At 44.2% G+C, this 13430-nt stretch overlaps 1 protein-coding gene across 4 annotated transcripts in view; it reads left to right on the top strand.

Annotated features, from left to right (window-relative positions):
• The window catches only part of KANSL1L (KAT8 regulatory NSL complex subunit 1 like), a 113352-nt gene that overhangs the window by 36424 nt on the left and 63498 nt on the right, over positions 1-13430 (top strand). For all 4 annotated transcript variants that reach the window (XR_002091650.2, XM_019491991.2, XM_019491990.2 and 1 more), the window contains one exon: positions 1638-1759. Coding sequence is in view for 3 of the 4 variants with exons in the window: in XM_019491991.2 (XP_019347536.1) it covers positions 1638-1759 (122 nt within the window). In the remaining variant the exon portion in view is untranslated. The remainder of the gene's footprint in view (positions 1-1637; positions 1760-13430) is intronic.

Below are 13430 nucleotides of genomic sequence, written 5' to 3'. Positions count from 1 at the left end.
GACTTTCAAGAAAAATTACATGGACTGTAAAAGGGTTTCCTTTCACAAAAAAATAATCAAAGCTGCCATGGCAACAGGCTTCTGAAGGAGCCATACAAAATTTAATACCATAACGTGGAGTGAGACTTTTAACTAATTTATGTAAATAGTTTTAAGCCAATTACATAGTGGCAGACAAAAGTTATAGATCTTGCCTTTAAGTAGAATGATTTAAAAGTTTGGAGGGGTCCTGAAGAAGTCATTTTGTTCTAGTCCAAACTCCAATTCAAGATGGGATCATTCCCATCTGAACTATTCCAGCCTAGTGCACATCACTGGTAAATCTAGGAAAAGTGAGGTCAAAGTAGTTTAAGCACCCGTACCTAAGTCTCATTGGCAAATTGTTGTTGTTTTACTCTTGTGTTTTTAAAACACTTGCTCCATTTTTCTGGTCTTTCCCACTTCCAACAAGGGAAGGAAACAATGAAACAGGAAGTATACAAAATGCTGGCAGTTCTATCAGGTAAACGGAAGGGTATTTTTAGAATGTTCTGATTTGTCCCCTTTTTACCTCATTACTTAGAGTATTCAACACATTTCTTCGCAAAACACTTTCAAATCAGTTGAGATTAAAAAATAGATCTTGTCATCTAAAAATGACAGACATTACTAACAGTACTATCTTAAGGCAGAGTCAGTTTACTGCACCCTAATACCAGTGCATGTGTAGATGGTGACACTTTACTGCAGAGCTAATTAGTATGCTCTCCAGTAAAGCACATGTGTAGAAGCATCCACTAATCCTAAATGCACATAATTTATCATTCAGTAGCCAGTGTTCCCTAAGCACTGCTAGGGGCTAAATTTAATGTGAGAATAACCATTAAGGTTTGACATTTGAAACACAATGGCATTGTGAAATATTCTCTGGAGTCAGTCCACAATTCAGCACTTCAGAAGGAACACTTAGTTTTAACAAATGAACTGCATCTCCATTTCAGGCAGTTCTTAAAGTCATGTATTTTTATAATGTGGGGTTTACCATAGTTTTTGAATATATCAATATGTAAGAATTAAAGTATGGCTTGCTATGACCCCTGGCATCCTTTTTTGTTTTCATTTGCTCTGCTTGCAGCCAACTTGGTTATTATTAAAACAGTGGCCTCCAACCAAATTTAGCAACATAGAAATCTATGAAATCTATGAATGTGATTTTTCTAAACATGAGAATATTTTATGAGCCAACAGAAGAAAGTATGAATGCAAGTAGGCTGTCAATCTCTCTTTCTTTTGAGACATCTTTGAAACTCCATTGTAGAAGTCTTGAACTGCAGCTGTACCATCATTTGCAAAGTGTTATGGTATCTATCTACTTTTGCTATCCCTTACCATTAAAGTTAAAATGTGTCCTGAAGAATATTTAAAAAATTAGACATTTTAAAGAAAACCTTAAACTGTTTCCTGCATTGTGTTTCTGCACAAGTTCAAAATAAAATTTGTAAAGAAAAATTGGCATCTTTGATATGTGCAAAAATCTTGCCTTTTATTCACCAGGGAGTAAATTAGATCAGAAATAAAGGAATTAAAAACAAACAAAAAAAATCCTACTTTATATAGACGTGCAGCCTGGATAAAAGTTTGGCTCATTTGTCTTTCAGAGTGCTCAGCTGAGTGAAATCATCAGTAGTCTAATTGCACCGCTCAGTCTGTCTCCCACATCTTCGCCTGTATCTTCGAAATCTGGTAAACACAAACAGCTGGTCAATGGCATTTCTTTCAGGTAGGTAACAGTGTGATGTAACTTTATTTCTTAAAAATAGGTTGGTATTTTAAGTTTAGCAGTTTTTTTATAGTAATGTTAGAACTAGTAATTTTTAAAAGCAAAAATTATGTTTACTAATCTAAATTTCAGTAAAAGTAGTAGTTTTGCTTTTAATATTAAAACTGGCATCCCCAATTTCTTTTGTGAAATGGCTGTAAAATTCCACAGACCATTCAACACAAGTGAAAATTTCAAATGGCAAACAGGTTTGACGTGGAGCTAGTGGGGGAGGAATAAAACAGTAGGTTGGATAATTATTCATAATTACAAGCATAAAATGTTGTTTGTTATGGCAGAATAAATTTTCTGGAAAAGTGGTATCATAAATTAGGATCTGGAGTAAGCTATATGAGGACAAGCTATATGCCTGTTCTGTGTAATGACTTCCCTAATTTTTAACCATTGAAACACATCATAAAAAATTATACATATTTCTTTTTTTTTTAACTAATTGCTTACTTATTACAAATATTCATAAATATGTTACCTTTTGATGGATTTATTTCCATGTATAATTATTGCAGGTAACTTTGGAATTAATAAAGCTGTTTTACACTTGTTTAAAAATAGCATCATCCAGTGTTCTTAAAGTATGGTACAGATATTAATCAGCATTAGCCTTAACCGATCTTTAGGTAAGTAAGTACGATCTATATTTTAAAGAGAGCCTAGGAAAAATGGCTATGAACCAGAGAGATTAATCTTTTGATTTTTGCAAAGCTGCTGAGTATCCTTGACTTTTGCTGGAGTCAGCAAAAGAAGAGGGTACTTACCATCTGTGAGTTGAGCCCCTTGTAAATTGCCTTGAATCACAGGGGAGTTTATGGCAAAGTTTGCAGTAGAATGTAAATTCTCTGAGCTTCTTGTCCTGAAGTATGGTACAGATATTAATTGTAACATTCCCGTTTTAAAGGCTTTTATTTATTTGTTTAAGCATATTTGTTGTTTCTAGAAACATTTTTCATGAACATTCTTTTATTAGAGTGGATCTGTCAGATTTTAATCTGTATTTGGCTGGAGAGAAGACATCTCGATAAATGCTATACTCTACTCTTCTAGTGTAGCTTTGCTATCATTTCTTAGCCTGGAGAATGTAAACTGATGAGAGGGGAGTCCTGTGTTTCTAGACATTTGATTGCTTTCTACATTACCTAGAAACAGTCCACAGGCTTACCTGCAGTTTGGAAAGAATATGGTAACTGAAGCAGGAAACATATTGTCGAATTGATATGTTGCAGAAGTGGCAAATCTGATTTGTCAAATTCTTAGTAGTTTTGTGTGTTATGGGCAGAGATCTTGGTTTTCCGTTTCCCATAGAAAAACAGAGAAAACCACGAATTTCCCATTTTTATCAGAGAAAATGTGGATTTTCCCTTTTTGAAGAAAAACCTGCGGATTCCCTCTTTTGTAAAGAGCTTTGCAGGTGGGTAGAGTTCCAGCCTGCAAGAGCTGTTTGCAAAAGGGGCGGGAAAAACCATCAACCCTGCTGGGAGGGGAAGGGAGAGGGGGAAAGGTCAGGCCTGACGCTCACACTTACTTGAGGCTGCTTCAGGCTCACTCTTCTTGCTGGAGTTAAGTGGGGCTTGTGGGGCAGGGCTGTGGGGGAAGCTGGTTGGGGGCCGAGGGAGCAGGGAGGTTTGCAGTTGGCTGGGCTCTCCGGCTGGGAGGTGGTTTCTAGCCTTCCTGCTCCTGGCCAGAGTGCCTGGGGGGCTGCAGATCTCCCCCACTTCCGGCCAGAGTACCCAAGCTGGCTAAGGGCTGAGGGAATGGGGAGGTTTGCAGCCAGCCGGGCACTCTGGCCGGGAGGGGCGGCGGGGTTTACAGTATCCCCACTCCTGGCTGGAGTGCCCGGCTGGCTGCAAGCCCCCAGCTCCCTCAGTCCTCAGCCAGCTTGGGCGCTCTTTGGCTGGGAGGGAGGGTTTGTAGCCGGCTGGGCACTCTGGCCGGGAGCAGGGAGGCTGCAACCCCCCCCCCCTCCACACACACACACACACACACACACACACACACACACACACACACACACACACACACTTTCTCCTGGCCAGAGTGCCTGGCCGACTGCAAACCCTGGGTCACAAACGCTGCGCTCCCTGCCCTGCTGCCCTCCCCCAGGCCCTCCAGAGTGCAGCATGTGAGACTGGCACAGTGAGCCCATACAGGAAAAGCGTGGCCAGAGCAGCACGGAGCTTGCAGCGGCAAGCAGCTTTCCTGCACATCCCCCCCCTGTGCACTGCCCTGCCAGGTTGCACACATTGCACTCCAGAGGGCCTGGGGGCAGGCAGCAGGGTGGGGAGCACGAGTCTGCAGCACGCCCCCACCAATCGGTAGGGCACGGGTCCCTCTGGCCCCCTGGGAGTTTATGCTACCTCCAGAAGCCGCCCCAACTGGGGCCCACAGGAGGTAGGCAGCAGGGGGAGCCAGCTGGTGCTCCTGCTGCAGCAGCCACTACCTTCCATTGGGGGCATGGGGCTGCGGACCTGGGTCCCTGGTGCCATAGCCCTGGCAGTTGGGGCTCCTTTCAGCAGGGCTGGGGGGCAGGGGCTGGGGGTGGGGGGTGAGGGGCACAAGCGGTGCTGGGGTGCTGTGGGGGGCGAGTGAGGGACACCAGTGAGGCTGTGGGGGACATTTAATTTTAATCACGGATTTTAGGATTTTTATCAGAATTTGCGACACTTTTATCAGATAATTTGTGATTCTTTTATCACGTTAAACCAGGATCCCTGGTTATGGGGTTAGTGAAGAATTTTTTTCCCTTTTTGGAAGCATGTAGGAAATTCAGCTGAATCTTTATTAATTCAAATGAATGACTGAACAATGCAATGGATTTGAAGTATTTTTTGAAAATGATGAGTCCCATTATTGGCACCTTACCTGTAATCTGTGGAACAGCTACAGGAGTTGTTTCAGGGAGAAATATTAACTCTGTCAGAGGATGAAGTAGAATAAAAAAGATGTAAAGCAATACGATATTATAAGTTCAGGAGCAGTCCCTGCAAATTAAACTGAGTACATTGAACAATAAATATCAGGGCTTCTGAATCTGTGCCTGATAGTAGGGCAAATTTTGCCCCATGTGGAGTTTTAACCAGTTCATTAATGTTAAAGCAGCAGCCTAGCTGTAGAAACTCTGCATGAGAATGAATATTTTGTTGTTTTCCAATTTTTCTAGCACTCCCCTTTTCAACCTTATCTTTTTTTGCTAGCACATGAAGAAAGGAAGCAAACAAAAATTTGTGTTACCATCACACAAAACTGCAGTGACTGAACAAATTCATTTTCTTCTTAAAAGAACCTTACATCTTAATTGTTTTTGCTATAGAAGATAGTGACAGTCTTACGCACACATATTCTTCTTCATGGATCCAAGCTATGAAAGGACATATAAAGAATCTTGTCTCCAGCTACTCTCAACTACTTCCTTTGCTGTGGTGGCATTGGGACTCTGAACCATTATTTATGCTGACTGGAATGCAAGATCATTTATTTTTCTATTTTTTTAATTAGAGATAAAAGTAGACCAGGATGGACCAGCACACCAATGGTTTCATTGCACAGGGAAGGACATCTGCTTAGAGTGAACTTTCAACACATTAGAAAGAAAGAAGCTAGCCTTGATATATCTACATACAAATGCTCCCATATGAGAAACTTTCAGTCATTTTCTTTTCCTCCCCTCAGGAATAATGAGCGATCTGGGCAATTGCCCAGGAGAAACTGATACCTAAGACCATGCTTCCTAAATCTATCAAGTGGTGGTGGTATGCCATACTTACTCAAATCCAAGATGAGGTTTTTTTCCCCCCCATTCAACATCTTGGATTTCAGTACAAGGAGCGGGGAGTGGGCAGGCGGTTCCTCTGCTCCTTGCTTTGACCCGGGCTTGGGGAAAGAGCTGCAGCTGCTTGTCCCACCACTCCTCCCTGCTGCTTCTGTCTCACACCACTTTTGTACTTCGCAGCACTGCCTACCCTATCATTACTTCTGCCTTGCTCTCCCCTCCTCGCATCCTTACTGCATATTCTTAGCAGTAGCTCTGGCCCACTCTGACCCAGGGTACAGAACACATGCTGGCTTTGGCTCCTGCCCGGTCTGGCAGCAGTAGGGGCAGCTCTGGTCCCAGCTCTGATCCAGAACCGGGGCTGCTGCCACTGCAACTGTTTGCTCCCTGGCTGGGCAGGGGGCCAGAGTCAGAGGAGGAGGAGAGCCAAGCTGGGGAGGCATGGGGCAGTCAGCAGGGAGGGGTTCTGGGGGGCACAAGCAGCAGGCAATGGCAAATGGTAGGAGGGGTAGGGGGCAAGGTGTGGGGGAGAAAGGGGTCAGGATCATCTCCCTCCCCCTTGTAGCTGTTTTCCCTTCTGTAGTAGTGGGGAGGGGTGAATTTAAAACAGCCTTCCAATATTTAAATTTTAAACATAGAAACTTATGTCATCCTCAGGTCTTCACTTTGGCATCTGGTAGGTCATTCTAACTAAGGTGACTGATTGTCCAAAATAGTAACCATTAATTCTTTGTTTCTCAAAGCAAAATTTCCCTAATGACTCTCCTCCTAATAGGAATCTGGACCCCAGAGGCAACCAAGAGAAAATTTTCTTTAACTCAAACACAGACTAATATTTATTGGAGCAACTCTTGACTATGATGGTGGCTGCTTTTTTACCATGAGATAGACCAATAGAGGTGTGGGAAGGGGCAAATCCAGGATTTCTTAAAGCAGGGTGTGGGAGCAGCAACCTGCACTACAGGTGTGGCTGCACCCGCTAAAGCCTCTTCTACTGTCACCAGTGCAGGCAGACTTTTAAGTCCTTTTAAAGCAAGTGAAAATCCTGCCATCCCTCCTTACCCTTCCTTCTCCTTCCTGCTCAGAGTTAAGCTTCCCCCCCTTCTCCCTACCCCCAACTCCCTTGCCTGCCACTGCTTCTTCCTTCATTGTTTGGGAATGAGGAAGCTCCAGTGCCAGTCTGGCTGAGCTCAGCTGGGGAGGGAACAGCAGCAACAGTGTAGTGGGAGAGTACTTTCCCTCTGTCTTGTACATCCCTGCTGCTGCTGTCTCTGTCCCCAGCTGAGCCCAGCCTCTGTGCATTGGACAGGAATGGCTTGCATGCTTCCCTGCACTCAGGGCAGCAGGGAAAGTTAGGCAGGGTAAGAGAGTGTAAGGCAGGGGCAGAGAGGGGACGTGCCTTTGAGCAGGAAAGGGAAGGGAGGGAGGATTTTCAGATGTTTTGGGGACTTCAAAAAGCCCCCAAAGACTCCCATGGTGTGGTGCAGTCCAAAAAGGGTGTAGGTACACCCCCTCTGGATCATCCCCAGGTGGAGGGGGGGCTAACATTTTTGGCAGATGTTCCACAAATTAGTCACACACTATCTCAGTAGTGTTCCGATTCTCTTCCCTTAGCCTAACTTGCTGCTCTGCTTTCTGCTTCCTGTCCTCTGATCCCTGTCTGATCTGTTCTGCTTTCTGCTTTGTACTTCCCACTCAATTTGCTGTTCTGCTTTCTGTTCCCTGCCTTGTCTGCAGGTGTGCTCTGTATCCCCTCCCCAAGCTGCCACATGCCACACACAAGCCACCCATGCCACTTACGTTATATGGCACGCAGGTTGGCCACCTTAAGACAAACATTAACAAATTCATTGTCTCATTAAAATACAGCCTTATGGCATTGAAAAAACTTTTGAGTCTTGTAATCTTTTGGCTTCCTGCCTATACATGAATCTGTTCTTTTACTCTGAAGGAGTCTTCTGTAGTCTTGGCCAAGCAACAGTTACAGAGCAAAAAAAGAGCAATCTGGAAGCATTGATCACAGTAGAGAAAATTAAAGAATTCTACATCTGTTGTTGGTTAACTTCCAATATCCTTTGTAGAATTTCATTTTAACAGCCATATGAATTTGGATTTATAGGAAAGGGTGTCTCAACCTGGATTGGAAAGCCCAGTTAGATACCTGTGTCAGGGAAATCAGGCTATGTACTGCAGTTTTGGGTAGTACAAGTATCAATTAAAATTTTTGTCTAAATGAAAAATGTGTTAGAAAATTCAGCCACACGGTGTTACTTCTACAGAGATGGAGAGGCCCTGAAGCAGTTAGTGGGATGTGTTGGCAGACTACTCTGGGAATCAGAGAGGTAGCAAGACAGAACAGCTCATGTGCACTGCCTTGTCCAATTCACCAGTCCCATGGCTGAGAGTAAGAGTATAGAGAGCCCAGGCAGGGTGATAGGGGTTCAGAGGTTCATACGATAAAATGATCAAAGTTTGGTGGAGTATAAAGCCCAAGCCTGGGTGCAGAGAAGATGGTGTATTATACAGGGCCATTTGGGAGAAGTAGGAGCCACAAAATGAGTTCTCTCTCTTTTTAGGAGATAGGACTTCATATGCTCAAGTATTTCATAATCTAACTAAAAAAAGGTACATTGGAGCATATCAGAAAGTTATTGCAGTGTGCTCCACTTGCCTGTATCCCAAATTGTAAAAGAATATTGGTTAAGTGCATAAACTTTTTAAGTGCCCTTTTTAACATCTTTCAGGCCCACTGCTTTGTAACATACTTTTACTTTGCTTACTACACCAGAAACAATGAAGGGGGATGCAGCTTTCAAAAGGGCAATATTAAAAGCCTTTAATATACAGGGAGATGGACAATTTTGGTACTGCTAATACCGTAGCACTGTAAAGAGTGTTCATTAAGTATACTACCTCTTAGTGGTCTAATATCAGAAGCCCTGAAACTAACTATTTTCCTTCATTTTCCAAGCTTCTAGTGGTTGGCTTTCAAACTACTGTTACAAGCTTTGAAAATGACATGAGTTAGTCATTTTTGGGACTACTAATATGATAGTATTGCTACCGCTATATACTTAATGAGCACCGTTTATATTAAATTTGAATAAGTGCATACTCCACAAGTGCATAGCTCCTTTTTTTAGTTCTTATACTATGTACTTGTACATTATGTATATCCTACGCAGGCACATCGCAGAAGGTATTGTACCTCATGCAGTATACTACATGCCCTTATGGAAATTATGCGAGTGAAACTAGACAAGAACTACGGAGTAGACTGAACTCTTACAGAAAAAAATATAAAGGACAAAGAGACATGAACACCAATAGGAGCACTTCTTTTTTCCACAGAATCATCATAGAATCAGAAAAGTAGGGCTGGAAGGGACCTCTGGAGGTCATCTAATTCAACCCCCTGCCTGAGGCAGGGTCATCTTTTCCCAAACTACCCTATAGAAATCCTTGTCTAACCTGTTACAAAAACTACACGGTCATCCCTGTCACACAAATGCAAGGAATGGCACCCTAACCTGCCACAGGGGGACATTGGTGGTTAGTGTACTGCTGCTACAAAGGCTGTTAAAATACAGTTTATGGAGTATAAGGAAGAAGGGCCAATGCTACAACACTCCCTTCTTCATTGGTCTTGCATTCCAGATGTGGTGACGGTCTTATCCTGAGCAGAGGGGCAAGACATTAGCCAGGAAGCTCTGGGTTTTAGACCCAACAAAACAGTGTGATGCACCAGTCAAAATCCCCAGCTTTGGCTGCAGCCAACAGCCAGTGCTTCCAAGGAAAATGAACCCCTTCACTTCACCCCCCCACCACATAGCTACTTCTAGATCATCCCTGACCAATGATTATCTAGCCTCTTGAACAACTTCAGTGATGGAGATTCCACAAGTTCCTGAGGCAGGCTGTTCACTCTCTCACTGTTCTGAAGAAGTTTTTCCTAATATCCAGTCTAAAGCTACGTTGCTGCAGTTTCAAGTCATTGGTCTGCATCTTGCTCTCCTTTCACTTCTTCATGGCAGTCCTTCAGATATTTAAAGTCAGCTGTCATGTCGCCTCTTTAACTACCTTTTTTGCAAGCTGCATGTGTCTAGTCCCTTCAACATCTCCTTGTATGGCTTGTGTTCCAAACCCTTTATCATTTTTGTTGCCTACCTCTGAACCATCTAACTTCTCCATGTCCCTTTTAAAACGTGAAAGCCAAAACTGCATGCACTACTCAAAATGAGACCTAAACAGTGCTGAGTAAAGAGGCACTATGCACCTCCTGCTACCTCTGTCAATGCAGCCCAAAACTGCATTTTGCTTTTGTACAGCTGCATCACACTGCAGACTCATTGCATCTATGATTCACCAAGAAACCTAGATCCTTCTCCATAGTGCTGCCATCCAGCCAGTTATCACTCATCTTGTATTTGTATTTTTTAGTATTCTTTCCATGGGGCACATCTACATGAGGTGCTGACTGCACAGCAGCTGACTAATACTGTACAGTCATGCATCATAGCACAGACAGTACTAATACACTGCTGCACAGCATCATTAGGCTTCTACTCAGCATAGGCGGCAGAAGGCCAGGGCTGACAGGGCTTACCCCGCCCCAACTAATTTTGCAGCGGCTGTCAACAGCTGCAGCACCACAGCGCCACCGTCCCGTAGAGCCTGGTGCCACTTGGCATATAACCAGGTCAGCACCCCACATGTACTCAGCTCCACTTCTCCAGCACCACTACCACACTCCACCACTGAAGTGCTGTGCACAGCACGCCTGCTGCATGCTCCTCCACCACCATGTACAGCACCAGCATGCACCAGCCCTGCAATGGGCCTGTTGGAAGGAAGGGCAGGGGTTAGCCCTCCCAAATAATATTTACTCAGCCCCCCAAATAATATTTTCTCCTGCTGCCTATGCTGTTCAGTACTGTCACTTGAAAGATGTTTGCTGGCGCTACTGCGCAGTAATTCCGGTTACTATAAGTACTAAATTAATGCTAAATACTAAAAGTACTAAATAAATGTACTGACTGCATAGTAGTGCCTTGTGTAGATGCGCCCATGATGTAGCACCTTGCATTTGTCACATTGAACTTCATTCTGTTAGCTCCAGTCCAGCTTTACAGTCTGTCAGGATCCTTCTGAATTGCACTCCTGTCTTCTGATGTGTTCATAGTCCATCCCAGTTTTGTGTCATCTCCAAATTTGCTCAAGAAGCTCTCTATTCCAGCATCCAAATTGTTTATAAACAGGTTGAACTGCACCTGCCCAGGACAGACCCATATGCTTTTCCATGTAAAACCTTCTACCATTGTGACATGGATCCTTTTATAATTACCCTTTGCCTGCAGCTACTGAGCAAGTTGTATATTCTCCAGTTTGTTTGTGAAAGGGTCATGTGCAACTTTGTCAAAAGCCTTTGATGAATTCTAGGTGCATTTTATCTACCATTCCCTTCATCCACCCAGACAGTTATCTTGTTGAAGGAAATCCAGTTTGTTTGGCATTTGTTTTTATTAAATCCATACTGGCTGCTCATGATCGGCCTTTTCTTCTTGATATATTTGCAAATAGACTTCCTTATGATATGCTGCACTAACTTCCTGGTATCAAGGTTAGGCTAACCAGTCTATAGTTACCTAGATCTTCCTTTTTGCCTTTTTTAGAGGGACGCTATATTGGCCCTTTTCCGGTCCTCTGGTACCTTGCCTGTCTCCTATGAATTTGTAAAAGGTTTTGCCGAGGGTTCTGAGATCTCCTCTGCCAGTTCCTTCAGTACCCTGGGATGAAGTTCATCAGAGCCTGCTGACTTGAACCACTCCGTTTCCAACCTCTCCATTCTTGTGCTCAAAGGGAATTTACAAAGCACCTCCAGGAAGATGGCCCTTGGGAACAGAAATTCATAACTCAACTGGACAATCAAAAAACTGGACAGTGGTTTTATAGCTCATTTCAACCTAACAAATACTGCCAATACTCTTCCTGATCTTCACAGATAATAACCACCCTTTTCTTGAATGGTCTTCCTCTTGCCACTAACTAGATTACCTGTTCCACTGTACTTCCTTTGTCTTATAAAAGCTCCTGTTTTCACACCCTCCTCCATCCTACCCTCCAAGCAGACTGCTTACATGTGTGTTTAGTTCAGTCTGTGTCTGCTTTTCTCTCAGACGTGAGGAAGGGCACTTGATCCTGGAAAGCTTGTCCAACAGTTCTCTCAACCCTACAGTTGTGAGAGAAAAAATATCAGAAAAAATCTTTGCCTCAGACATTTTTGGGACCCCCAGAAAAACACTCAAACCCCACTATATTATATAAGCAATGTTTATAAGCTTTCTCATCACTGTTAACCAAAATATAGAAGATTCAAAAGATAATATCTGACTTTGCAAGGTGGAGAGAAACTAAAATTAGCCGTATTTTTAAGTTGCATTTTATTAATATGTGCTATTATATGAAATACCTTATAATGGGCATATCTACATGATATGCTTTACTGTGCAGTAGAACATATTACTGTGCAGTAAGCATCACAGTCTATACATGCAGATGCTTACTGCTCAGTAATTTGCTCTTCTCTAGCAAGGAGCTCCTGGCCCTGGCTCTCTGCTTCTGGGACAGGGGGATGTTGTCACAGCTTGGGCTCCATCATTGGAGCCCACCCCAGCAACAGGCATGTCCTGGGGGCAGGGCGCAATCTCCCAGCCCTGCTCCAATCACGGAGCTTCCTGCACAGGGTGAGTTCCCCACCCAGCCTGGAGCTGGCTGGGACCTGCCCCAAACTGAGACAGTTCCTGGCCAGCCCTGGTCTGCAGGGGAAGTCTGCCCGTGCAGACCAGAGCTGGCTGGGACCTGTCCTGTTTTAGGCAGGTCCCTCCTGCATGCAGACTTCCTCACACAGCCTGAGGCTGGGCAGGAACTGTACTGGTCTAGGGAAGAGCCTAACCCCATGGCTCTTTCCCAGCCCCCTGCCCTGATCTGCCAGTGGGGCAGCTAGCAGTGAGCCCCCAGCTGAGCAGGGAATCCCCACCCAGCTGGGAGCTCACTGTTACCTGCCCCACTGGTGGGACAGCTCCCAGCTGCCCTCGACTGAGCAGGAAAGCACCTCTTCCCCCATAGCTTTAACCCAGCCCTTTTGGGAGCTTCCTGCTGCTGGGGCAGGGGAACATTGTCCCAGCCTGGGCTCTGCCATCGGAGCCTGCCCCAGACGCAGGCAGCTCCCAGGGGCAGGGAGCAGTTTCCCAGCCCCCACCAGGCCCCTGGGCTAGCACCCAGGGGGAGTCGAGTTACCCCTGGTTGCTGAGGGAGACAGAGCAGGGTGGGAGCAAATCTGCTCACAAATGTCTGCATGTGTAGACGTCTGCCCAGGGTAGGTTTACTCTGCAGTAAATTACTGGGGAGTAAATCCATCCGGCAGCATTTGCGTGTGTAGATACGCCCAATGTGGGGTAACAAAATTTTTAATTGGAGCTTTTTAATATGGTCTACTTCAGTGTTTCTCAATCTTTTTAGATTCCAGGCACCCCTTGTTCAACTCAGGAAAATGCCACCTTTTAGGTTGCATTCATTTTTTGGCTATGGAAAAAAACAGCAATTCTTCTCTTGGAAAGAACTCAGAAAGACCAAGACAGGTTTAAGTATTTTTGACACTATGGATTCCTGTTGGACATCTCTTGGGTTTATCTTGTGAATCATGCAAAAAAAAATTTCACACCTAACAGTGCTAGTATTGTGCAATGCACTGGTGCCACAGGACCCTTGTTGAGAATAATTGGTCTACTTAATACATAGTGATTTAATTGCTGACCTGTAAAATGGCCATGCCAAACTCATGCCTATAAT

Source organism: Alligator mississippiensis, chromosome 4, assembly GCF_030867095.1.
Source record: "Alligator mississippiensis isolate rAllMis1 chromosome 4, rAllMis1, whole genome shotgun sequence".
In the NCBI taxonomy this organism is placed as follows: Eukaryota; Metazoa; Chordata; order Crocodylia; family Alligatoridae; genus Alligator; species Alligator mississippiensis.
Note: the sequence above shows the minus strand (reverse complement) of the source record. Positions and strands in the feature narration are given on the sequence as shown.